Source organism: Cicer arietinum, chromosome 6 (genome assembly GCF_000331145.2).
Source record: "Cicer arietinum cultivar CDC Frontier isolate Library 1 chromosome 6, Cicar.CDCFrontier_v2.0, whole genome shotgun sequence".
Taxonomy (NCBI): Eukaryota; Viridiplantae; Streptophyta; class Magnoliopsida; order Fabales; family Fabaceae; genus Cicer; species Cicer arietinum.
The window spans coordinates 1,796,517-1,817,890 of record NC_021165.2 but is presented as its reverse complement, the minus strand read 5'-3'; the positions used below and the strand labels follow the sequence as shown (position 1 = coordinate 1,817,890).

Below are 21,374 nucleotides of genomic sequence, written 5' to 3'. Positions count from 1 at the left end.
ATGTTATATAAAAATTTGAAAATAAAATTAGCCAAAACGGAAGATTTTAGTTTGAAATCGATCAATTTTTTTTTTCTAAATCATTAAAATTAATTAATTTTTTTTTAGTAAATCCACATTCAATAATTATTTAATCAAAAATAGAAAATCATATTCAAAACAATATATTCCATTTTAACCTTACTTTGGAGTTTGTATCATATTTTCGTTAGTATTGGATGAATGAAAAAAATTTAAACTTATATTTAACGTTGTAAAAGAAGATCAAAAGACAATATATTTTTTTCATGTTTTTAGACAGAAATCACTACAAATTTAATGTTGTTGTCATTTAGAAAGATAGATGATTTTCTTTTTAAATTTAAAAAACATATAATTATATTTTTAAAATTCCAAATCAATGAAGGATCTTTGACACAATTTTGTTAAAATAATCATTTAATTTTAAAATAAGTGTAATTTTATTTCTACCGATCTCAAACTTTTTACTTGAATTTATTATATACAAAAACATATTTAATCATGTGTTGTAACATATACTCTATTTACTATTATTAATATTATTTTGTTGTTTATGAGTATTTTTTATTCTTATATGTTATTGACGATGCTCTATATTTCATTCTTTTAAAATAAATATTGTTTTAAAAAAATTATTCTAAAATATAAGTTTCTTTTTCCAGAAAAAACATTAGTTCTGGTATTTTTTCATTTCTTACAAAAAATAAAATACGGTGAGAAATACTCTCCCCTTTCTTGCCGCATTTCTTACTTATATATAAGTGTTCGTTGAACGAAAAATTTAAACCGTGCTTGCTCTTGAAAACCCAAACCCTAACCCTAACCCTAAGGGGTTGAGAGAAAGAGAGAATGTCAAGAAGAAGAAGGATCGACTACAAGTTACTTCTTTTACGAGATGCTCATTCTTGTATTCGTCATAAAGTGAACATCATTGCCATTGTTCTTGAGTTTGGTCCTCCCAAGAAATCTAATGGCACTGGTAATTTATTTTCATTCATTTCCACCCTCAAAGTTTTTTACCTTTCCGACTGAAACTGGCAATGATGATAAAAAGGCCGGTCTTACGGCTGCCATTTACTTCTTTGGTAGTAGATTGATTATTGCTTTCGTGAAAGTGTTTTCTGAGCCAGTTTCACTCACCTTTTTGCCCAAAGTTTTTTTTCTCTTTTCTAATATGGTTGAAATGTTTCATTCCTTGTCTTTATGGATCCTCAACTTTTAATCAATACTTAGGTTTAGATCAAAAGATTTTTTTAAGGGTTTATTTTATTAGTATCTGCTGTCACCATGGCTTATCCTGCTTAAATAATTTCTGCAGATTTCTGCTGTATCCTAAGACTGATTGATGAAACACATTACAAAAGTGGTATCACTGTGAACGTTTTTACTGCAAATGCAGACAGCCTTCCCTGTATTTCTGCTGCTGGAGATATAATTCATCTTTGCGGTGTTACGGTATTCTCCTGTTAGTTAGTATCCTCTTTGTGCTGAGCTATGAAACCTGATATCGTAGTACAGACACGGTTGCAATATTTATGAAGACAGAGACTTTGAATATTTATCATTAATGCTTGTATAGTCATAATGAAAGATACACCGATCATTCCTCATCAATGTATATAGCTGTAATAGTCGCTATTTTGAAAAAGATACCTGTGATCATTATAAAAAATGTTAAGAGTTTTCGTTAAAATTATTATGTATTGACATTGTTGTTAATGCAAAGGCTGTAACAACAAAAAGAAAGGGGATCGTAAGACTTCTCTATGTTTATTGAAGGAGAGAGTTTATTTTCTTTCATCGAAGACTATCTGTCCATGCCATCGAGCATCTGCGGTGTATTCCAGTTGTATTAAAGTAGCTTTTACATTTATCACTCATTGATGGCACAATACATATATGCTTCCTTAAACGAACATATAAATTATTTTAAAAAGCATTTTAACCTTGTATTAATGGTTGAAAAAACATTGAAATCAACTCTATGCTTTATGCTCATATGTATAATCTGCACATGTTGACTGTACGTAAGGTTTTATGATATAGACTTTATGATTTATTATTCTTTTTAAAATATTTTTTGTCTTTTGCAGTTAAACACACATCTTGGGGAAGTAAATGTTGTTTTCTACAAAAATAGTTCTTTTGCACTATATAAAGGGAAATCTGATGATGGTGATTTTGTCCCTTATCAAGCTTATTCAAAGATTTTCCTCAGAGATGAGGACAAACTGCGCATAGTCAGTCTTAGAAAATGGTTGGTTGATTTTCATATTCCTGAAGGTATTCTTATAGCTTTTAATCTAACTTGAATGTGATGTCTTTAATTTCTGTTTTCTAATTTAAACTTTTATTTATTGCATACATCCATACAGTTGTGCGTGATTTGTGTAGAAGGTAGTCATTTTATTTAGTGTACAATCATCTGTTACAACTGTCCTGTTACTATTCTTGTCGCCTTAAGATTTTGAATTTGTTTAGCTCAATTAAGAATCACCTCTAAAGAAATCCGTATAATTCCTCCAGTATGAAATGAAATAAAATGGTTTTAGATTCATCAACTTTTCAAATACTGTTTTTGCTTATAATTATTCCGGAGGGAGTATGTTTTAGGAATTTTGGGTTAAGTGGTTTTGATTTATGGTGGTGCAGATTCAAGTGGTTTTCCTATGTTAAAAGAAATCAAAGAGGGTCACTCCAATTTGGCATGCAAGGTAATTTGGTTGGATTTTAGTTTTGATTTTTAGTATTATGAGTTTTAAGACCCTTATATAAATATTTAAGTAAAATATGTAAACTCTATAATTTTTTAGTTTTACATTTAGTTGTTACCTTTCCAAGGTTCTGATCCTATTTGCTTTTTTTGTTGTTTTACACCTTAAGATACTTCATTGTTGGGAGGTTGAACGAGATCAATGTGTTCTCTTTGTTTGGGATGGTACGGATACCCCACCAAATGCCATATCTGCAATGTGAGTTGATATAAAATTACTTTTACATTGCCACTCCAACTCCTTCCCCTCTGAATGTACGCAGTGGAAATCTGTTCTCATTAAATGAGCAGTGGTGCTTTCTAGTATTCTGTACATAATATACTTTGCTAAGTAAAGTTACTTGACATAGTCATAAATGGCATAATGGTGGTGATGTTTTGACTGATCTCTATACCTTAAAAATTAAAGAATACCTTTATTTTCAATTTACGCATTTATGACTCCTTTGGCTTGTACTGTATAGCTAGTTTTGGAATAAAATGTTTTATATGATAATATAAGGACAACAACTGTAACCATCCATCTTGAAATTGGAGTGTTGCTTTTTTTTCACTTTATAAGTTTCGAGCCTGTTGGCTGTTCATTCTTCACCATGTGTAATATATAAATTTATGTTGGCATCCTAAAAGGAATTAGGTATGCTTGTTTATACATTGCAGTCTGGAAGATGAAATTAAATCTCCACTTCCATTACAGCTGGAACCTACGATGCCAAGAGATCTAGTATGTTCTTTTCCTACTGTTGGGTCCATCTTGAGGATATTTTTTGAACTACCCACTCGGAAAGATCATCTCCATGCTCTTCAAGTTGGTACATGGGTCAAGTTTGTCAATATCCGTCTCAGTGTGTGTACAGGACTATGGTATGGTGTTTTTAATTCTTATACAAAGCTTCGGTATACAACAAATGAGGACCGTCATATCATAGAACGCCAAAGGTGGTTACCAATTAGTGGATTCATAATATATGGGTGGATAGATTAGGTCAGTAAACCAATACCATTATATTTTTGCTTCTGTTTGTCTAGGTTGTACGAAGAAAGGATATCGCTGCAATCAGGAAGAATGCCTTTTGGCACCATACCTCAGTCTATTGACAGCTTATCTGAGTCTTTAAGAATTACAAGTAAAGACTTCATTTTGTGTTACACTTATACAAGACACTGATATAGTTATTCAAATTTTTAGCTTTTCTGATGAGATACACAACTATGTTTTGTCCTTTCAGAGGTTCATGCTGATCATGTGCAGCATTTTACTCTAATGGATGTTCTAACTCACTCAGAGGTACTATACTGGGCTTTCTTTGCTTGTGCCCATAATTTTAACATCCAACTCTGCAATGATCAATATTATGTGCCTCTCTTAAAACTCTAATGGATGTTCTAACTCACTCAGAGGTACTATACTATATACTGTGTTTTGAAGGTGACAGCCAGATTCAACTGTGTCGTTCGGGTGGTAGCAGCAATGCCATACCAAGCTGAAAAGCTGTGCTTTCCTGCTGGGGGGGTGTATAGGATGAAACTGACCCTAGAGGATCCAACAGCTAGAATCCATGCTGCTGTAGTTGGTGCAGATGGGGTCAGATCATGTTTTAACTTCATCAATTTTGCAATGTTTGGCGCTAATTATTTTAAGCTTTTCAGAGGACATTATGTTTGTAACTTGTATGATTAACAATTATCACTAGAAGCATAAGGAGAGAAGAGTTCAATTAGCATAACTATTTATCTGTTAATTTGTTCATATTCTGTGTGGCTGATCCTTTTCTGTTACTATATCCATGACAGGAGACCCTTTTTGATGGTTATCCGGGCATTGAAAATGTGAGAAGGAAGATGAACAGATTACTTGGAGTAACTGAACGTGGTGATGGTATTGTGCTAAAGGATTATCCAAGAAATCCGCCATGGGTGAGCGTTTGTATTATATCATTCTATTCTGACAAAACTAATTTATGGCGGTATAGAAAGTTTAGAGTATGTGACACCAAAATAGTGGGTGACCCTTGATGATGTACTGATATGATGTAGAAAAACCTTTTTTGTATGTCTCCTCCCTTTTGCAAGAGAGGACGTTTTGGGGTTGTATATATATTGATGCACAAGCACTGGACTCAAGCTGCATCTATGTCTGTAGAGAGAGATAGGATGTGTATGTATTTGTACACAAACTCTTTTATGCTTTTTGTCAGGGCTGTCTTGTTACTATATTTTGAATGTACGTATGTAAATGAAAAATCACAAATTCAGTTTAAGAGTCCAAGGGGAAAGAAATTGAGAGGGATTTCAATCAAATATTCTATTCTATCCTAATCCTCCACTTCTGAAGAGTATAGAAATTGACTTTAGGAGATTATGAGCTCCTCTCTTCCCCTAGTAAAGCTTAAAAATAATTTATTTTCTTAACCAAAGAACAAACCCTAAGGCATTGTTTGGAGGGGAATGGAGGACTTTGGAGGGAGGAAAAGATAGAAGTTTTTTCATTTTTTAAGAGTAATTTTGTAGAAAATGTTTATAATTAATTTATTTTTAATTTATAAAGTAAAATATTAACATGGAAATGTTTTGAAGAATTTGTCTAAATCTTCTAAAATACTATTTAAATACAATTGTTGAGTTCTCTCAAATAGAGGAGTTTTGTATAACGAATAAAAATAAACAGTTCAAGATTGCTATTCTTTCTATCTATCCATTTGTTTTTTCCTTTTTTTAATTCCTCCCTTATCTTCTTCTCCTAACTCGCAAACAAAGCTTCTCCTAACTCGCTAACAAAGCTTAAATCAGTCTTGACTTTCATGGTCTTAGATTCTTGACATTATTAACTTGACTTTTTTTTTGAAGTTTGGAATTTGTTTGGAATGTTGTTGATACTTGATAATTCAAAACAAAACAAATTGATTTGAGTTGATAAGGATAATTGATTGGGATCATTGAATTATAATGATTAGTTTTTTTTATCTATAATACTTTTTTGTTTTTTATTGATGTTTATACCAGCTAGTTTTTTAAGTTTTAAAATTAATCTATCCTACATTGCTGGGAACTCATTGTTATTTTCAAATATTGTCAAATTTTTATTTTAATTTTGGCATTGTGTTTTAGTTCAAAAATTGGTAAAAAAAAAACTATTACATTCCACCTTTTTAATGTTAGTCACGATCATGTTGCTCCCCTTTTTTAACGTTGAAAATAGCGAGTTTTTTATCTTCTGTGAATTTCGAATAGGATTTGAATCCGGTATCTAGAAGATAAATACGATATTCCTAGTATCAATTGAATTAATTGATTTTTTATGATATGACATTTTTATACAACTAGGAGAGAAATATCTCCTCCCAGAATTTTCCCTTCACAATAGTAACTATATTCAACAATTGATTATAATATTCGATGATCTCTCTTTAACTCTCTTAACCTACCAATTTATACAAATAGTCTTATAACAGCCTCAAAAACACAATTGACTAACTACAAATCCAAGTCCTAACAAGAGGTATCACATAATTTATTTTGGTTTCATTCTACCACCATTGCTCCTGGCTTTTGCCTTCACTTGCATCCGCAGTGACCTTATGTTCAATTGTTGATGATTTACATTACAATGAGTAGTGACAAATGTGATATTTTATTGATCATGTTTGTCCAGAACGAAGAGGGATGGAAGCATGAATATATTAAATATCCAAAACAATATGCTTTCATGATACGTTTTTCTGGTGTACGAGTGCTCCTGCAACGGCCTTACCAAGATTCCAAAGATGCAATATAAAAACTTATTTTTTTCTTTCATAAAGGAAAATTGGTAAATACTAATAAAGAACCAAAATTCCCAACTGCACAATCGTTTCTCACTTGAAAGATGTCTGACCAACATTCATTTCAATATCACAAAGTTCAAGTAAGAAAGCAAGGCCACCTCAATTTTAACAGGCGCCACGTCGAGAAGATTATAGTTCTCGTCAAATTTCCATACAAAAAAATTGCACAACACTGTATGCATCTTCACTTTTGCTCACATCTCTTGGGTTAAGCAATCAAGTGTAGTAACGTGTTCCTGTTCCTCCTACCTTACAAAATAAATAAGGGATATCTACAAATGCACTTATTCCCACCACTATAAGTTCTCTATTGTACAATTTGGCCTACAGCTAAAAACCTGTTTCTACCTAAAAGTAACACCTGACACCCTATAAAATATATTGCACATGAAATCGACCCCATTGACGACGGTCTTTGTATCTTGCGAAACTGGTGGTAGCATGACCTAGATGAGTGCAGGCATACCAAGCTCGTTAGGGCGATTTGGCTGAGCGACCTCACCAGCTACAACAGCAGCTTGCCTTCGTTGCCTCTCGCGCAGATACAGCACAGTTAGGAGGCACGCAAAGAGGGTAAGAATTGTGGCATTTCCCTCCTCCAAAAGCACATTCTCTACCCAAGCTTCTAGTTTTGGATAGACATCTGGCAAAGAATCAATTATGTGGACCTAATAAAAAAATAAGCATACCGCAATCAGGATTGAGAAGTGTAAAAACTGAAATATTGTTTAGAAAAAATAACAGACTAAAAGAAATCAACCTAAGGACAAGACAGGTTAAAGACAACAATCATGCAAGGCCACAACTCATTTTCTTTCACCAGTAGAACTTTCCAATAAGCCAAACACTCCAAGCGTTTATACAAATGACTTAGTTGTGTTAAGAATGAAATTATTAGTGTTTTTACAGCACACTATTAAAATTCATCAAATAATTGAGTTGCTATGCAACACATTGGGGAAAATGTTTGCAACATTCACGTAGCAAAAGTACAAGCCATGTTAAAGATATGCAAACTGCTTGATTAGCCATTTAAATGGATCATTGAATAATTGAGACAGAATATCACATTGTGGTCTATGAAGTAAATGAGCATAAACTACAACAGGTAGCAAGAAAAGTACCAAGTACCGTTAGATTTAAACATTGTCAACTTCCACTTATTGGCTGTTACTTGTTACTATGCAGTACTGCAGCAGGTAAACAAAAAAGAAACTCACCAGTAAACTGTCAGCATGGTTCTTCCGAACCCACAAGCTTGTAAGAGCCAGTGAGACGGGCAACTTAGCTGCAGGATCATGCTCAAGAGCTTCATCATAGTAACGCTTGGCTAGATGAAGGTCAAATGGAAGTCCTTGGCCATGCTCATGCATGTATCCAAGATTGAACATGGCTTGTGCATTAGATTGCGCTTTAGCATGCATGTAAGCCTCAGCAGCTCGCTCATAATCCCGGGCTGTTCCCTGAATGAATGAAAAAAAGAAATACAAGAAAGTATAGTTGTATGCATAGAATATGGCTTAAATTGAATATTCAAAGCACACACATGCTTAATTCATCCCAAAATCACATACCCGACCATAGTAATATGCATCTCCAATCAGTAAAGCAGCATGTTCATTACCCTGCTCAGAAGCTTGCCACCACAAAGAATGTGCCCGCTGATGCCTTTCTGCATCAGTGCACAATCCAGATTCACCCATGCACATGCTTCGTTCTCCATATTTGTCAAGAATCCAAGCAGCATTACTCTGTGCCACTTCATAGCCCATCTCAGCCATTCTTGAGTACAGCATATATGCCTTGCCAACATCACCTTTTAAGTATGATTCCAGTGCCCATCTGGATAAAGAGCTCCAAGGACCTCGCTCTGCGACTAGTTTGTATAGAGCAGTAGCCTAAGATCACAAATTTAAATTTGTTGGCACGTAAATTTGTTGGCCAAGACTGGTGTTATGATAAAATAATAGTATTAAGGAATGAAGAACATAACAATTCATAAATTTAATTCAGGGATAGTACTGTAGTCAAGATTCAGTGATGACCATCATAATTATATTCTACCGAATCATGTGGAAAACAAACAGACAAAATAACAGTGAACACCGAAATAATGGAAAATTGCAGTCCAAGAAATCCTACTGCTACATCTATGCGCCTACAGAGTGCTAGTGCTTTCCATCCACAACAAATTACTAATTTCGAAAAGATGACTCCACTATCCAGCACCCAGCCTAAACTGTAACCCATGTTTCACGATTCATATAACTATCCTTTTCTTAGCATTCTCTCTCTTCCAGCTCAGCCACTTACACTCTATTACTTCTGGTGTAAACTATCCAGATCTTTGGACTGTTTCCTATTGGGTCCAGGTCCAATCTAAATTATCATGGGCCCTCTCATTAGGCATAAATCAAGTATATTAATGAGCAGAATTACATGGTGGATGATGACTCTGATAAAGCACAGAGAATTGTGGATGTATTAAGACTACCGAAATAGCAGTGGAAATAGATACTAGCTCCTTATAGAAAGAAATCGAAAAAAGTGAAGATGTAAACAAAACCCCGTGAGAATGAGACCCCTCTCAGCTCTACCTTACACCAGTTCCCAGTGAAATCCTTCCTACCCCCATTCTGTTACCACTGTCCTTCAAACAATCATTCTCCACTTCCCCTCACTCCTCCCACACATGATTCACGCATATTCTTCTCCTCTCTGTGCTGCCATGTGTCAATTCTACTATATTCCCCTTGTTCCCAATTGCTCCCTCCTTCTCAGCTAACAAAAGGTGTTTCCCCTGCCAAAACACGGGATGACCACAACCCTTTAGCCCATCCATCATCCACAATTGGACCATCTTTCACATTTCTTTTACGTCTCCTCTTATACACTTGAAAAATAGGTCGATAAGCCAATTAAAGGGGATGTATAAGATGAGATACAAAAAAAAAAAAACAAAAGGTACCTGTAGCTTATCAGTTATGTCGACAATATGCTCTGTTTGACACAAATTCAAGGGTTGAAATATTACACCCTATGTCATCAATAAATGTAAAGATCAAACTAAAACTAAAAAACGACTAATAGTATGGAATTCTTCAAGAACTCTAACACAAGTAGTCGGTATCCCTTTTGGACTAGTAGTTGTTCATTTTCTCCTTTCCGGACCACTATAATGTATATTAGGTATCAGCAAAGTCAATTTTGGTCTAGCCCATTAGGGTTCTTTCTATTTCTTCTGGTATAAGTAGTTGTTCATTTTCTCCTTTCCGGACCACTATAATGTATATTAGGTATCAGTAAAGCCAATTTTGGTATAGTCCATTAGGGTTCTTTCTATTTCTTCTGGTATAAACTTTTTGAATTCAAGGCTTTTGGTTTGGGCTACTGATCAATTGCCTTTGAAATTCATCTACATCTTTGGGTCTAACCATATTCTCATGAATCTATATTTTAGAATTATCAGGTACTTTCGGCCTACATTATATAAATTCTGTATTCTCAGAAAAGGAAGAAGGCAGATTTCTTCCTCGAGTCTCTCTTTGTTCGGGTGGTAGAAATCATTTCAATTTGGATGAAATAAAGGCTTGCATCTTGAACAAAACCAATAGAATACAACTAAACTTAATCATAATCATCATGAATCCCAAATTTTGATCTAACTTTTTGATCAATTACTTTCTTCTATAGCAGTCTTTTTATACTCAGAAGACCAGACTGGTAGACTTAATTTAATACACAAATCTTCCAAAACCAGTATAGCTCAACAAAATATTTGGATGATCAGCTAAATAACGAAGTTATCTGACAAACATTATATAATATAATACAGTGGCATGAGCTTATTCACCTTTCTTATGCCCTCTAAAAAATATCTTATATTAAAATAAAACAAACCTAAGGGGAGACAATCATTTTGACATCAGACTCTTACCTAGGTTAATCAACAGTTTTCATCAGTACTAGCATAAAACAAAGAAGAGAAATGAAGAATCAACTTACCAAGGGAACGTTCTTTTTGAACCCAACACCAAGATGAAAAATCTTAGCCAGCTGGTAGAAAGCCTTTGGTTGACCGTGGTTGGCAGCCACTATAAAAAATTTACATGCATACTTTACATCTCTTTTCACTCCAATTCCCTTGAGGTACATGACACCCAGGTTATAATGGCCACCAACCTCGTCGTTATCAGCAGCCTTTTCAAAATACTCTTTTGCCTGTAATGCACAAAACAGATCTCATCAAATAAGCATAGACATGCATACATAATAATGCTGATGATAAAATGTGTTCCCTTTCCATTCCCCAAATAATTTTAGGCTCCCTTCCAAACAGTTCAACAAGAGCGTCAAGTAGTATGAATGTATGTGTATAAACAGGAAAGGACAAATATGATGATACATACTTTAGTGTAATTCTTGCTGTCTACTCCATAGCCTTTGACATACAAATAACCAATCCCATTATAAGCAGAATAGAGGTGGTGTTTAGATGCAAGAGTAAGCCATTCGAAAGCTTTAGTATAGTTTCTCTCAACACCAGCTCCCCTAGCATATATCTCTCCGAGAAGTTCCATAGAACGAGGCTCTCCTTTCTCAACAGCCTTCAAGAACCAGGAGAGTGCCTTGGAATGGTCACGCCTCAATCCACGAAGCCCAAAATAGTAAAAGAGTCCCACTTTGTACATGGCAGCAGCATTCCCTTTCTGTGCCTGGTACTCCAGAATCTGAAAGTCTTCGTCCTCTTCCCCTTTGGACTTTCTGAGTGCCTCTTTGTTCTCTTCAGCTCCATTGTGTAGCCTAACAGGTTCAATCACCGGAGAATCTTTCGAAATCAAAAAACTATTTACAGCTACTTCTGCCAATTCAGCATAAAGCTTAACCGATTTTTCAAACATCTGCCAGAAACATAAAATCAACAAAATTTCATATAATTCATTATTTTAGAATTTAGATATGTTAGAAAAGAAAATAGGCAATCATTACTATAAACACATATAATTTGATGCGATTCATGATTTTAGAAATTAGAAAATAGAATAGAAGTGAACTAACGTCTTGGCGAGTGTAGAGATAAGCGAGAGCCATTTTGGATTGCATATTGCCACCCTCAGAAGCAAAATGATGGTAAACAAAAGCTTTCTCTTTGCTTCTCTCTCTCAAAAGCCCCATTCCCCATAGAAACCCTAATACTGATTGGGCAGCCGAGTAGCCAGATTCAGAAGCCGCCTCGATTTCGCCGGAGCCCTCTTCAATTAAACGGGCGTCACCGGACATTAGCTTTGAAGCGGCGGAGTAGTAGAGAGCGTCTGTTTCGGATTGGGGTTGGGGGTCGGTGGAAGAGGGTTCGAAGATTTGGCGCCATGAGCCAGGGTCGAGATCCTCTTCGGATTTGTGGGAGTCGGAGTCGCCGAACTCGTCCCACTCGGCGGCGGAGTCGGGATCGGAGGGGACATCGTCTTTGAAGTCTTCCTGGGAGAGGACAAGAACGTAGGGGCGGGCGGTGACGGAGAGTGTGAGGAGAGAGAGAGTGAGAAGAGATAGAAACAATTTGGCGGTGGGAATTGGCATTGCTGTGTTTGTTGTGTTTGAAACAATGATTCAATGAATGAATCAATCACATTCACAAGTGTTCATGAATGATCGGAAGCAAACCAAATTAATAATAAATAAAAGGAAGAAATGTAAATTGGTGAAATCTTGGGGGCATGACACGTCTTTTGCATTACTCCCACCAATACAAATTGTCCAAATCAGCATCATTCACTCAACTCTCTTTTATTTTGTTTTGCTACACTATTTTTCTGGGCACAGAATGTGGCTTTTTTATTTAAATAATTCTATTCTGAAAGAAAAAAAAAATACTACAGTACTCCCATTTAAAAATTAAATATTAAAATACTTCTTTTTTTAATTATAATCGCCATTTAAAATAATAATTTTTTAAAAAAAATTCAAATTTTAAATGGCGACTTCTCAAAGGCTTTTAATAATTTTTTTAAAATTTTTTTTTATAGAAATAACAAAAATATTATATATATATATATATGTGTAATTAATATAATTTATAAAAATACATAAATAGAAATTTTAAATTACGATAAAATTTTAGTAAACTCAAATTTCAAATGGGAATTTTTTTTGTAAAACATTTTTTTTTAATTTTTTCAATTTTTATTAAAATAACAAAAATAATATATATATATATATATATATATATTTATATATATATATATATATATATATAATTCATAAACATACATAGAAATTTGAAATTACGTTAAGCCAAAAAAGTAAACAATTGGTGATTGGTCGTTTGAATGAGCTCCACAATTGCACAAATTCCTCTATGTTACATGATCATGACAAACTTGACTCTAACATCATATGCGAAAGCATAAAATCGCTTTTGAAAGCTGATCCATCAATTAAAGTGAAGGTGATCATTGCATATATTCGAGAACGATACAACTACACAATCACCTATAGAAAGACATGGATGACAAAGAATAGAGTTATTAAAACGATTTATGGGAACTGGGAAAAGTCTTACAATGATCTTCCAAGGTGGTTGTTGGCTATGCAAAAATTTATTCCAATAACTATTATGGAAATGGAAGTATCACTTGCATACTATGATAATACTCTATTGCATGGGTCAAAAAATTTCAAACGACTATTTTGGGCTTTCTCTCCGTGCATATCTGAGTTTAAATTTTGTAAACCATTTGTGTCAGTGGATGGAACTTGGTTATACGGAAAGTACAATTGGACTCTTTTACTTGCTATTGCACAAGATGGAAACAAAAATACAATTATCATTGCTTATGCACTTGTGGAAGGTGAGACAGGGGGTGTTTGAAGTTTTTTTTAAAAAAATCTAAGAAGATATGTAACACCTCAAGCCGACGTTTTCTTGATTTCAGTTAGACACGAATCCATTAAAAGCGCTTATAATAATCCAAATAATGATTGACACGATCATTCAGTCAACACGTGTGTACTGCATCTGACACATTGCACAAAATTTCATGAGATAGTTCAAAGACAAGGAACTTAAAAGAAAACTTGTTTGTATTGGTAATGATATAATTCTTCTTAATATATTTTCCACTTATCACTTTATCATTTTTGATAATTTTTACATCATTTATAACATGATATGCATTAAATGAGCCATCATTCAAATATTACCGCAATGTAATCAAGATGGCAAATCCAAATGCTTTAAGATAGATCGATAATATCCCCCTAGAACAATGGACTATGGCTTATTCTCAAGGTCGGCGATGGGGATATATGACAACAAACATTTCTGAGTCAATCAACGCAGTGCTCAAGGGTACACGCAATCTCCTAATCACTGCTTTGGTACAATCGACATACTATAGATTGAGAGTTTTATATGCAGAAATGGGACAACAACATCATGTATCATTAGCTTCTAGTCGAGTATACACAGACGATTGCATAGACAAGATTAAATGTGAAGTTGGTAAATCTAATACTCACCAAATAATGCAATTCGACCGAAATCATTATTCTTTCATGGTGCATGAAACAATAAACCCAAGAGAGGTGCGACCAATTGGTCATTTTGAAGTCAACCTTCAAAGAAAATGGTGTGATTGTGGAAAATTTCAGGCTATACATGTTCCTTGTTCACATGTCATAGCTGCATGTTCTTATGCTCGTCAAAACTACTTAGTGCTTCTACCTGACGTGTACAAGGTTGTTAATGGATTTAACATCTACAAAGAATAGTTTCCACCTATACCTAATGAAAGATATTAGTCCACATATGAAGGTGAAACATTGTATCACAATCCTCAAATGCGGAGAATTAAAAAATATCGTCCAAATAGTACCCGTATTAGAACTGAAATTGACGTTAAAGAAAAAATACTAAAAAAATGTGGACTATGTCGGTTAACTGGCCATACTCAAAAACATTGTCCAAATGTTACGGCCAGCTCTAATCAATTATAGTAATTTAAAATTTTTATTTATGTATTTTTATGAATTATATTAAAAACCTTTGGAAAATCGGCATTTGGAACTTGGACTTCCTAAAATTTTATCGGAATTTAAATTTTATATTTTTATGAATTATACTAATTATATATATATATTATTTTTATTATTTCAATAAAAATTAAAAAAATTAATTAATTTTTTTTTTTAAATAAAATCTTTGAGAAGTCGCATTTATAATTTGAACTTCCTTAAAAAAGTAGTCATTTTAAATGGCGATTTATAACTAAAAAAAAATTATTTTAATATTTAATTTTTAAATGAAAGTATTTTGATATTTTTTTTCTTCATAAAAAGGTTATTAAAAAAAAGGCCCTCGTAATGTAGCTTCATTTTTTACCAAGCAATATGTTTTTTTTCTCTAAGAGAATATGTTTCTTGATCTTACTCGTTTTTCTTGAAAAAATAATAAAAATTATAAATTTGTATAATATTTTTACCAAATTACCTTCTCTCTAGTTCTATATATATATATATATATAGAAATTACAACTATTAAAATTTATTTATGATTTAAATTACTTTTATTCTTTTATTTAAGATATTTAATTTTTAATCTTATTATTAAGTATTTAATATTTCACTTTTCAAAATACATATATAAAAAAATCAAAAGTTAAAACAATTAATGAGTAAATTCATTTTTATATTTTTTATAATTTTTTATAAATAAAACTACATATAATATAATTAAAAAGAAAATCATAATTTATCTCATAAAAAAACTTATAGCTACTTAAAATTTACGTTTTTTTAAATAACTCATTTTATAAAAAGTAGTAATGTTTTTTTAGTACAGTAATATATTATCAATTTATTCTGTTTTATAAATAAAATATACACATCTCCTATTTTTTTCTCTCTTTAACTCTGAGCTCACACTATGAACATATAAAAATAAAATTTCAAATTTACATTATAAATAAAAATAAAAATTCTAAAATAATTACTAATATTAGAAATATTTATTCAAATTACAATAAAAATACAAAAAAAAAAAGAAAATTACAAAAGTTGAGTAGTGAATAACTTATCTTTTGACTTTGCAGAGAAGGAAAAATAAAATTTGATAAATAATATCATCATCATTTTCTTTAAGCAATATTAATAGAAAAGGAATATTGTTGTGTACCAAAAGAAAAAAAAATAATAAGTTTTTTATTTTAATTTTAACAATAATTAATTTAATTGTTTTCTTTTTATTTAATATTATACCAAAAACTACAACAATATATTATTTATATTAATCATTTAGAAAATATTTATCTAATCTTAAAAATGGTATATGTTTATATATATATATATATATATATATATATACATTTATTTACAATAATTTAAATCTATGTATGATCTTAAAAAAAATAAAAAATTTATCTACAAAATTAATATATTTAAATTTCTTTACATATATGTAATTATTTTTATATACAAAGTAATTTAAATAATCAATTTATTGTTGCATTTGAATGAAAATAATATATATAATCTAATATATCTTAAAAATGAATAGTCCAGTTAAAGGAATTTAAACAAAAGTTATCTGGATGAAAAAAGAAAAGGAATATTGGAGGGGAGGCGTGATCTAGCAGGAGAATGAGACGCGACCAGGTCAGGTTGTTTCTGACTTTGTTCTGATAACAAATTCACATTCATTCATATCCAACCATTCATTCATTCATTCATTCTCATTCACCTATCCAACTATGTCTTCCGTCTTAGGTAAAAAGAAAGGTTCAATTAACAAACTAAATTATTATTTATTTCAACATAGTAACTAATAACTGATTTGACAGAGGGATGTAGGGAGCACTTGTTGGATGTGGAGGAGCAGCACTATGATGAGGAAGAAGATTTGAAGAGGAAACCTAAATTCCAGATTCAAAATCTCAGGAAACTATCCGATGATGGAAAAATTCATATACTGAATGGCATCACCCTTGACATCCCAAAGGGTGTTATTGTTGGGATCATTGGTCCCAGTGGTAGCGGCAAGTCAACCCTTTTGAGAGCCTTGAACCGTCTCTGGGAGCCACCTTCCTCCTCCGTCTTCCTCGATGCTCAAGACATCTGCCACCTCGATGTCCTTTCCCTCCGCCGTAAGGTCGCCATGCTCTTTCAGCTCCCTGCCCTTTTTGAAGGTCAATACTTCTATTCTCTCTCTCTCTCTCTCTCTCTCTCTCTCTCTCTCTCTCTCTCTCTCTCTTTTTTAATTAAAAGTTTTTTTAATATGGGGTGATGAGTAAGTACATATAATTTAGGGAAATGAATTTGTTGAGTATGACTCGTTATTAGATATGTATACTTAGTTACAAGTTATTTAATCTTTATTTGAATTTGGGTATATAAATCATATTTATTTTTCTCTTCTCATGTTTAACATCAATATGTATAGTATATTTTGTTACTCACAGTTGTTTACTAATCTGTCGCTTTGGAAATACCTTTTATGTAATCTTCTAAATTGGATCTCTGTAATATGTAGTTCAAAACTAGAATAATATATAGAAAGGTACGCAGTGCTCTGCATTTGGAATCAAATATCATGTATCTTTGTTTCCCTGTATGATATTGAACTAGGGTGGTCTAACATTGAACTAGAAAAATATTACAGGGACAGTTGCGGAGAATGTGAGGTATGGTCCACAACTGAGAGGAATAAAGCTAACGGACGATGATGTGAGTAAGTTGCTTTTAATGGCGGATCTGGATGCTTCTTTCATGGATAAGTCTGGTGCTGACCTCTCTGTTGGTCAGGCTCAAAGAGTTGCACTTGCCAGGACTCTAGCTAACCAACCTGAGGTAACAAACATCTATAATTGATGAAGCATCCAATTGCAAATACATATTAATGCATGTTTGTTTTATGGATTGTGTTAATTTGAAGGTTTTGCTACTGGATGAGCCTACTAGTGCATTAGATCCAATATCCACAGAAAACATAGAAGCTGCGCTGATGAAATTGAACAAGAGTCAGGGCATGACACTCATCATGGTTTCACATAGCATCAAACAAATCCAGAGGATGGCTCACGTTGTGTGCTTGCTTGTTGATGGTCAAATTGTGGAAGTTCTTAAACCTCATCAACTATCTCAAGCTAAGCATCCCATGGCACGGAGGTTTCTTGAACTCAGTAATTAATTAAGCTCACTCTTGTATTGTCTTCACTTGTGTTGTGGGCTATATTTTATTCTTGCTGCTTGCTTTATCATCAGCTACGTATGTTGAGCTGATCCTCATAAATATCACTCAATGGATCGACTTTCGTTATTTATTTTGTATGTAGTTGCTTTCGAGGCATGTTTGAGGTTTTTTTTACTTTATATCATCTTGAAATTCTCCATTATACCCTATAATTAAATTTATTTGAAACTCTCCATTATACCCTAAAATTAAATTTATATACACAAAATATTTTGTTTTTTGGACATTCAAGAGGTCTTAGCCCTAATGTGACCTTCTATAGCCTTTTAATTTTTTTTTTCATTTTAATAAATGAATAATTATTAATTTAATAAATAAAAATAATAAAAGTATTTTAAAAAATATTATATTAATAAAATCAAACAAAATATATTTAATATTGAAAAAAATATATACATCAAAGTTAATGCGGTTGAGTAGACGTATCAAAACAAATAACGTGTTATATTATCTTAAAAACTCTCTTTTGTCTTGTAGATAAATTAATCAACTTAATTTTATTTTGTTAACAACTCTCTCCTATTTTTTCTCAAGATTTAATAAAAAATAACAACAAAAAAATAATAAAAAAATAAATAATATTAATAAAATCAAACAAAATACATTAAATTGAAGACAAAAAATAACGACGTACAAGGAGATCAAAAAATAATCGATCTAGTTGAAGAAGTTATTCACATTTAGTAATATGATAAGTAGTTAAATTTGATGTATTTTTTTCTTCTTTTTTTAATGTATTTTGTTTGATTTTATTAATATAATTTATTTATTATTATTATTTAAGATTCGGAAAGAAAAAAGAAATAGAAGGAAGTTATTAACACGATACAATTAAGTTGTTAATTTATAGAATGACTTTATTTTTTTTGGGTACATCTACCTAATCACATTAACTATTTTTTTATTAAATGTATTTTGTTTGATTTTATTAATATAATTTTGTTTTTTAAATATTTTTATTATTATTTATTTATTAAATTAACCTTATTCATTTGTTAATATAAAAAAATTAAAAGGTCAGGTCTCTATAATGAAAATTTTTAAATAAAAAGAAGACATATAAGTAAAAAAAAAAACCATATTTGAGGTAAAATTAACAATACCGCGAAAAGAAAAGTAAATAATTATTTTCAATCAAGACTATGCTCAAGTACTAATTACTAGTACTAGTTTGTCGATCAATTAATCTTTCAAGTATGAATTAATAAAGATTTGATATATGTAGAACTAACCCAAGATACCAAATAGGAAGTTGAGTTAATTGTGAAAATGAACAATCACAATGTAATAGTAAAACAACGATGAGTGTGAAGAAATTCAATCAATGAAAGTTGGGTAGGCTTAAGAAATTTGTTTGAAGAGGAAATGGAAAATATTTTGAGCAATAAAATTTAGATAATATTATTTATGAAGATGAAGTGCATAGCCGTGATTGAAATAATGAATTGATTTGTTTGTTTGTGTGAAAGTGTACATCATGAAGAACCATATAAGCTTAATTAACAAAAGTGTGTTGAAGTGTTGTTCAGTTGACACTAAGAATGATGTTAGGTCCAGTCCCAGCCCCAGGTGGTGAATTGGTGCCACATGCCTCTTCACCCACCGACTCTTCCATTTCTTCCTCTGATCTTGACACCGAGGTATTATCAATTTCTTCAATTTCACATTCACATATTCATTTATTTTATTTTAATTTGTTTTTTGTTTCATGAATTGATGATAGTCTACGGGATCATTCTTCCATGATACAAGCACCACGCTCGGTACTCTCATGGGCCTCACCTTCTCACTCCCATCTCAGAATCGGAACACACGTTCCGCCACCGCCGGGACTGCCAACTCTAAGAGGAATCTCAATGCCAACGCCGAGGCCATCGTGTTGGCCAAGCGCCGGAGGAGGTGGTGGCGCTTTTGCGGAGACGCCGATGCGAGGTCCGCCTCGCTGGGTGAGTTCCTTGAGATTGAACGCCGATTCGGCGACGACGCTTTTTACGGTCCGGCTGCTGAGCTCGAAGGACTGGTGGTGGATTCACAGCAGCAGAGAAATAACGACAGAGCGTTGTTTGCCGATGGGAGAGTTCTTCCACCGTCCGTCGTTGACGAAAGAGCATCCACCGCGGGGACTCTTTGTAGTAGATTTCCGGTTTCGCTCACCGGGATCTGTAGCGGCGGTGCTGGATGAGATAAAGTTTGATTTTTCGTATTATATTTTTATTAAGTTATAGAATGAGGAAAAATGCCTATTTTTTGTGATTGAAATTTGATGGGCTGTTTGTTTAATTAATTTGTACAAGTACATATCATTGCAATTAGACTTATGCATGTAAATTACATAAACAAATATTGTTTGAATTTACTCTTTTTTTTTTACAAGACTGTCTACTTTTATTTGGATAATACAACTTGAAAAACAGTTTTTTAAAATAAAAAATTACCTAAAATATTATATTATATCATAAACAACAAGTGCCGCATAGCCATTTATCCACGTGTATCCTTTTGGAATAAACCTTAGATTGGTTGATGTTGCAATTATCTTGCAACCAGCATTTTGGAGCACCTACATGTTTTGGATCTAATTAATGAGAATGTGAAAAGTTGGGATGTGGATGATTATATCTTGGAGTTTGTCTATCATCACGATGATGTAGAGTTTTTCTTTGAGTAAATACTTAATTTTAGTCATCCAATCAGCCGATGGCCACATTAAGTGATATGCTTACAATAAGTCCTAGTACACATATGTAGCACTAGTAAAAAAATAAAAGCTGTTATAAGCACGTTAAAGGATATACAATTTCGAATTTCCTTGCTCAATGGCTACCCTTCCATTCATATCCAATTAAAGGTGTAAACTCTTAATACGATTTTAAAGATTATCTCAATTTATAGATATCTTCTAATACATAAATTGAACAATTATTGTTCAATGTGATTTTAAATTCTTTCATTGAATTCGTAGAAAAGTAAAAAATAAACAATAATCTCAAAATATTTCATTAAATCGGAATATCGTGACATGTCTACAATTTGTTATCAGATAATTTGGCTTCATGGTCTTTTAGTTAAACTTATATTTCTTCAAATAGAATCAATATATCTCTATATTGACAATACGAGTGTCATTTAAATTGTCGTCAATCTTGTTTTTAATGAATGCACCAAACATATATAAGTATATTGTCATTGAGTTCTTAAACCTCACCATAATTATGTTACATCACTATCTCACATTAATATTCAATTTCATTTTCGAATTGAAGATATTCTCAATAAAGTTGATCCTCGCCTCGACATCCATTTTTTGTTAACAAATTAATGTTCTTTAACTAACTTCATCAATTTTAAGGATGTAAATCGAGAATGAATCTTGCTTCCTAATCATATTTATTAACTTTCATAAAATAGGCCAATAAAATAAAAAGTTGATTTCTACTTGCAATGACTAGTTGTAATTACTTGTAAACCAGTGTACAAGCCCATGAGTTGCACATGATAGGGTGTTATTTATATA

The 21,374-nt window shown here is 32.4% G+C and overlaps 4 protein-coding genes and 1 non-coding gene across 7 annotated transcripts; 4 read left to right on the top strand and 1 right to left on the bottom strand.

Moving 5' to 3' along the window:
• Positions 1–791: 791 nt before the first annotated feature.
• On the top strand, positions 792–5,055 carry LOC101494500 (protection of telomeres protein 1b-like). Of its 3 annotated transcripts, XM_004503210.4 has the most exons (10): positions 793–1,000; positions 1,340–1,476; positions 2,115–2,304; positions 2,674–2,735; positions 2,905–2,993; positions 3,455–3,733; positions 3,824–3,921; positions 4,024–4,082; positions 4,224–4,379; positions 4,589–5,055. In XM_004503210.4, the coding sequence occupies exons 1-10, from the start codon at positions 871–873 to the stop codon at positions 4,808–4,810; spliced, it is 1,422 nt and encodes a 473-aa protein (XP_004503267.1). In that variant the 5' UTR covers positions 793–870; the 3' UTR covers positions 4,811–5,055. The 3 variants fall into 3 exon arrangements, with proteins under 3 accessions (XP_073225524.1, XP_004503267.1, XP_012572077.1); XM_073369423.1 differs by lacking the exon at positions 4,224–4,379 and having other exon boundaries at positions 792–1,000; XM_012716623.3 differs by lacking the exon at positions 2,905–2,993 and having other exon boundaries at positions 3,492–3,733.
• On the top strand, positions 1,057–1,151 carry LOC113787388 (small nucleolar RNA snoR113). The gene has a single exon (XR_003473895.1). It is a non-coding gene; the product is annotated as a small nucleolar RNA snoR113 (small nucleolar RNA).
• Positions 5,056–6,699: 1,644 nt separating the features above from the next.
• On the bottom strand, positions 6,700–12,278 carry LOC101494190 (ERAD-associated E3 ubiquitin-protein ligase component HRD3A). Its single transcript, XM_004503209.4, has 6 exons — positions 11,677–12,278; positions 11,028–11,519; positions 10,624–10,839; positions 8,193–8,516; positions 7,839–8,081; positions 6,700–7,286 (listed from the first exon to the last, which is right to left on the bottom strand). The coding sequence occupies exons 1-6, from the start codon at positions 12,190–12,192 to the stop codon at positions 7,065–7,067; spliced, it is 2,013 nt and encodes a 670-aa protein (XP_004503266.1). The 5' UTR covers positions 12,193–12,278; the 3' UTR covers positions 6,700–7,064.
• Positions 12,279–16,185: 3,907 nt separating this feature from the next.
• On the top strand, positions 16,186–17,974 carry LOC101493863 (ABC transporter I family member 17). Its single transcript, XM_004503208.4, has 4 exons — positions 16,186–16,377; positions 16,452–16,796; positions 17,270–17,457; positions 17,543–17,974. Exons 1-4 carry the CDS (start codon positions 16,362–16,364, stop codon positions 17,795–17,797), a joined length of 804 nt encoding a protein of 267 aa, XP_004503265.1. The 5' UTR covers positions 16,186–16,361; the 3' UTR covers positions 17,798–17,974.
• A 1,210-nt stretch (positions 17,975–19,184) lies between these two features.
• On the top strand, positions 19,185–20,233 carry LOC101493543 (uncharacterized protein At3g17950). The gene is made up of 2 exons (XM_004503207.4): positions 19,185–19,500; positions 19,584–20,233. Exons 1-2 carry the CDS (start codon positions 19,402–19,404, stop codon positions 20,040–20,042), a joined length of 558 nt encoding a protein of 185 aa, XP_004503264.1. The 5' UTR covers positions 19,185–19,401; the 3' UTR covers positions 20,043–20,233.
• The last annotated feature ends 1,141 nt before the right edge of the window (positions 20,234–21,374 follow it).

What these genes read in the sequence shown, in the direction of transcription:
- LOC101494500 (XM_004503210.4), top strand. Translation starts at nt 871, where the DNA reads ATGTCAAGAAGAAGAAGGATCGACTACAAGTTACTTCTTTTACGAGAT. An exon ending in CATATCATAGAACGCCAAAG is followed by an intron (nt 3,734 to 3,823) that starts GTGGTTACCAAT and finishes CTGTTTGTCTAG; the next exon opens with GTTGTACGAAGAAAGGATAT. An exon ending in ATGTTCTAACTCACTCAGAG is followed by an intron (nt 4,083 to 4,223) that starts GTACTATACTGG and finishes TGTGTTTTGAAG; the next exon opens with GTGACAGCCAGATTCAACTG.
- LOC101494190 (XM_004503209.4), bottom strand. Translation starts at nt 12,192, where the DNA reads ATGCCAATTCCCACCGCCAAATTGTTTCTATCTCTTCTCACTCTCTCT. An exon ending in ATGCATATTACTATGGTCGG is followed by an intron (nt 8,082 to 8,192) that starts GTATGTGATTTT and finishes TCATTCATTCAG; the next exon opens with GGAACAGCCCGGGATTATGA. An exon ending in ACCATGCTGACAGTTTACTG is followed by an intron (nt 7,287 to 7,838) that starts GTGAGTTTCTTT and finishes TTTTTTTATTAG; the next exon opens with GTCCACATAATTGATTCTTT.
- LOC101493863 (XM_004503208.4), top strand. An exon ending in GCTCCCTGCCCTTTTTGAAG is followed by an intron (nt 16,797 to 17,269) that starts GTCAATACTTCT and finishes AAAATATTACAG; the next exon opens with GGACAGTTGCGGAGAATGTG. An exon ending in CTCTAGCTAACCAACCTGAG is followed by an intron (nt 17,458 to 17,542) that starts GTAACAAACATC and finishes GTTAATTTGAAG; the next exon opens with GTTTTGCTACTGGATGAGCC.
- LOC101493543 (XM_004503207.4), top strand. Translation starts at nt 19,402, where the DNA reads ATGATGTTAGGTCCAGTCCCAGCCCCAGGTGGTGAATTGGTGCCACAT. An exon ending in CCTCTGATCTTGACACCGAG is followed by an intron (nt 19,501 to 19,583) that starts GTATTATCAATT and finishes AATTGATGATAG; the next exon opens with TCTACGGGATCATTCTTCCA.